General features: G+C 34.3%; 1 protein-coding gene across 1 annotated transcript; it reads right to left on the bottom strand.

The window, feature by feature from the left end:
- Window positions 1-3219: 3219 nt before the first annotated feature.
- LOC137630685 (craniofacial development protein 2-like) lies at window positions 3220-3528 on the bottom strand. The gene has a single exon (XM_068362349.1). It carries the CDS (start codon window positions 3526-3528, stop codon window positions 3220-3222), a length of 309 nt encoding a protein of 102 aa, XP_068218450.1.
- Window positions 3529-5000: the final 1472 nt, after the last annotated feature.

Here is a 5000-nt window from a genome sequence, read left to right on the forward strand (position 1 = left end):
TTTATGGAGAAATGTGAAAAATGACATATCGAGGCTGTTCCTACGCGAATTTGTGTGATCATATACACAGCACGCACGACTTAAGTGCGTCCTTCCAGCCATTTTTTTCATGCGGTTATACTTTGACGCTTGGTGGTAGTACTAGTATCGCGATTACAATCCGCCCAAAAGCGTTTACCGTCTGTGTTTGTTAGTCTGTGTCCATACTCAGCTCATCGTCGGTCTCGCCACTTTAGTCTAGAGATGAAGTGCCTAGCATGCGGTCACTATAAAGCGTACTTTCATTTCCTTATATCATTAATTTATCTTATTTTGGTTATCGTTATTTTGATAACTAGGTACAATGATACTACGTCCCCTCTGTTCTTTATCTTTTTTTTTTTTTTTAACATATGGCCATTATTTCCTTGGTGTACTTGCTGTGGAAGTTAATACATTTTTGGCTTTTCCTATTAGAATATATGATTTTTATCAGTACTAATGATAACAGTAACACGGATAATAATGATATTCAAAATGACATCGTAATGAAAACAGGGTTGTCATCTGGTCTAATAGTAGGGACACATCCGGGAAATTATACCCCCTATTGGGGTTAGGGATGTTTTAAGCCGGCCTGAGAAAACTTATGAAGATATTATCATGATTTGGTGCATTTTAGTCATAAATAAAAAATAATATATGGAATATATTAAGGGAATGTGATGATTGAGTTATCAATACATGTCAGTCAACCAGTTCATAATTCCACACAATTTACAGATTAGCTAAAATACGGTAAGAACCTTCTGTGGCATCCGCAATATACAATTACACATAATTCTTTAGAGACTACGACCATTATTTAATATTACAAACTTTTACAGTAAAAGTACTTAAGATAGCAATATATAGTAGGATTTTTAGGAGTCCACTGACAATCTAAAATAATATGTCCTGTAACAATAAAAGCTTTTCACTCCAATGTAGGTTTAAATATATTAGGTAAGGAATCGCAGCAGAGAAGACAGTAAATAAGTGAATGACAAGAATGAGAACCTACCAACTGTGACAGTCATCATCATCATCATCTCCTCCTACGCCTGTTGACGCAAAGGGCCTCGCTCAGATTTCGCCAGTCGTCTCTATCTTGAGCTTTTATTTCAATACTTCTCCATTCATATCCTACTTCGCGCTTCATAGTCCTCAGCCATGTAGGCCTGGGTCTTCCAAGACTTCTAGTGCTTTGTGGAGCCCAACTGAATATTTGGTGAGCTAATCTCTCTTGGGGAGTGCGAGGAGCATACTCAAACCATCTCCATCTACCCCTCATCATGATCTCCACATATGGCCCTCGAGTAATCTCTCTTATAGTTTCAAATCTAATCCTGTCCTACCATCTATCTCTCAACATTCTTTTGAGGGCTTGTTCTCAAATCTATTAAATCTATTGGAGATTGTTTCATTGTCATACCATGACTCATGTCCATAGAGTAATACCGATCTCACTAAAATGATACATAGTCTGACTTGTATAGATAATTTCAGGTGATTTGATTTCCAAATTTTACTTAACCTAGTCACTGTCTGATTTTCTCTTTACAATATTTCACTAAACTCTAATTCAAAAGACCCTGTATTGGAGATCATTGTTCCTAAATACTTAAATGATTCTACCTCATTAATATATTCTCCTTCTAATGATATTTTATCTCCCATTGCATACTCTGTTCTCATCATCTCTATCTTTCTTCTATTTATCTTCAGCCCCACCTCGTGTGATATTTCATGCATTCTGGTAAGCAAGCATTGCAAATCCTGTGATGTTCTGCTAACAATGACAGCATCATCATCATACTATAGGTGTGCTAAATTCCTATCACCAATCCAGTCCAATTCTTCTCCACCATCTCCGACTGTTCTACGCATTACAAAATCCATGAAGAGGATAAACAACATAGGTGACAACAGATTCCCTTGTAGTACTCCGCTCTTCACTGGAAATTCATTTGATAAGACTCCATTAACATTAACTTTGCACTTGCTATGCTTATGAACAGACTTAATCAAATCTACATATTTAAGAGGAATTCCATAATAACGCAGGACTCTACATAAAATTGGTCTGTGCACGCTATCAAAGGCTTTTTCATAGTCCACAAATGCCATCAAAATTGGATTTCTATATTCTACGCATTGCTGCACAACATGTCTCAAAAGGAATATATGGTCAGTGCAACTTCTACCTTTTCTAAATCCTGACTGTTCATCTCTCAGATTTTCATCAATCTTTCCCTCCAGTCTCTTTAGAATAAGCATACTATATATTTTCATAACAACTAACGTGAGTGTTATGCCTCTGCAATTATTGTAATCAGTCAGGTTTCCTTTTATTTGCAATTTTCACCAACACTCCTAACTCCCATTCATCAGGTTTTGCTTCTTCATACTACACTTTATACAATAATCTTGTGAGTAATCTGGGAGTCACTTCATTTTCAGCTAGTATCATCTCGGCAGTTATTCCATCGTATCCAGGAACTTTTCATCTCTTTAGTGTTTTGAGGATAACTTCAACTTCAAACACACTAGGCACATCAAGGTCTTCATCAGCTTCAGGTATATCATTCAAATTATTCCCTTCATATCTCCTATTCATGTCTTCACTAAAGTGTACCATCCAAATTCAGAGCTTTGTCAGCCTTATCTGCTTTACCGTCTAATTATTCTCTCCAGTCATTCCTAGCTTTTTTTTTTTTACCTCACTATCAATACTGGAATACTTACCATGGTCTACCTTGTTCATTAGTTCCTCAAAAACTTTCAAAAATCTATTTCGGTTTTTGCTTCCTTTTTATAGTATCACAAGTAGCATTTGATATCCATGGCTTTCTCCTTATAATTGTGTGTCCCAAGACTTCACTACCAGCTGACTGATATGTGTTCTTGATATCCGGCCATTCTTCATTGATTTTCTGCTTTTCGTCTCTTAAAGTCTCCAAGGCTGTGAATCGATTCCTTCATTCAATTGCAAATATTTCTCTGTGCTCTTATTCTGAAAGTTTAGTTGTATCAAACCTATATATTCTATATATCTTTCTTTTGGGTGCTTTCAGTTTTAATTTTAGTGTGGCCATGAGGAGCTGGGGATCACTACCAATATTCGCACCTCTATAGCTTCTTCCTCCTCTCTTTATTAATGGCAATGTGATCTATTTGATTTTTTTAATTACCATACGGTCAAGTCGATTTATACTTGTTGATGTTCTTCTGTTGAAAAATAGTACCTCCAATGACAGGATTGTTTGCTGAACAGAGATTTGTGAAATGTGTTTCATTTTCATTTGCAACTTCGCCGAAACCCTCACCACCCATCACATTCTCTATCCCTTGATTATTCCTTCCAAGTTTAGCATTGAAGTCGCCAATCACAATTCTCATATCTCTCTCAGGGATCTTATCTATTAAACTCTGCAGTTCTTCAGGGTATTCATTTTTCCTTTCTTCAGATGAATCATTGGTTGGAGCATAGCAAACTATAATACTCATGTTGCACTGCTTTGATTTGAGCTTTGTTAGTAACAATATACTATCTACAGCTCTCCACTCGGTTAATGCATTTTCTGCTCTTGGTGTCATCATCATTCTTACCCCTTCCCTTCGAACTCCATCTGATCTTCGTGAGTATATATATATATATATATATATATATATATATATATATATATATATATATATATATATATACATATATATATATATACACATATATATGTATATATATGTATATATATATATATATATATATATATATATATATATATATATATATATATATATATATATATTGCCTTAGTCTAAACTTTCTTTACCAATCCCCTTACAACGTGTTTCACTAAGGGCCAAGATATCGAAACTATATCTAATAAATTCACTTTCCACTTGCTATAACTTTCCAATCTGATTCATGGTTCTAACATTCCAATTACTTGTTTCATTTCTTTTAAAGTATTTATAAACAGGGAGATTCATAGCACTCAGCTACGCCCGGGACTGGGGGCCATTCTTTCATTTTCTCTTTCAATAACCGAATAAATCCATGGAGGATTCATTGGCTATATACATCAGTAAAAAAACAAGAGGAGTTATTAAAGGGTATAATACTGAATTACTTGATTGTTAAATGTATGAAATGCAAATTCAGTTGGATGAGAATAGAAGTGGTGGAAGATGATAAAGAGGCATGCAAAATGAAAGATTTTAGCAATTGAAAGAAATTCCTCACATCTTGATACAGCTAAACAATATAGGAGTATTACTTAATATTAAAAAGATTTGCCTGTGAACTATAGCTGTCAATTAGCAAGGAAGTACCTGTCCGAAATTATGGTGAATGTTATACATGTTGCTATAAGCTTGCCTAGCAATTTGTCACTTATGGCCTATAACCTAGCGATAAAGAAACTTCTACAATTACCTATACAATTTCAGGACTACTTTTGACATTAAAACATAATTGGTCTGTAAAGAAGGTAATTTTAAATAAGAAAATCAAAGGTTTATAGGCTGGAAAAATAAAAATAAACTCACAGGTACCTGTTGCAAACGTTGGTTTTTGTAGTCTTCGTATGCAAATAATGAGTTGCGTCAGTCAAAGCTTAAATGAAGAAATTTGACCATGAAATTATTGAAACATTCCTTAATGAACATTTTATAATCATTCAATATTTCATACTTGTTTGTGTTGAATTTTATTTTATAACATCATCAATAGCCTCATTTCCAGCATTTGTTATATAACACTTGGAAGAAAAAAGTCGAAGGTGGGACAATAAATATGTCGTCCCCTCTTAATAAAAAGAGACGACGCCCATGCATATACATATTATTCATGGTGTGATGAAAATATACTTTATGATATACAAGGCACTACCAAGTAGCAAAATGAATAAACATGGGTTAATTAATCACTAATGAATTTAAAGTTTTTCAAATCTTAAATAGTGCTTTACTACTTTTTC

This window comes from Palaemon carinicauda, chromosome 1, assembly GCF_036898095.1.
Source record: "Palaemon carinicauda isolate YSFRI2023 chromosome 1, ASM3689809v2, whole genome shotgun sequence".
In the NCBI taxonomy this organism is placed as follows: Eukaryota; Metazoa; Arthropoda; class Malacostraca; order Decapoda; family Palaemonidae; genus Palaemon; species Palaemon carinicauda.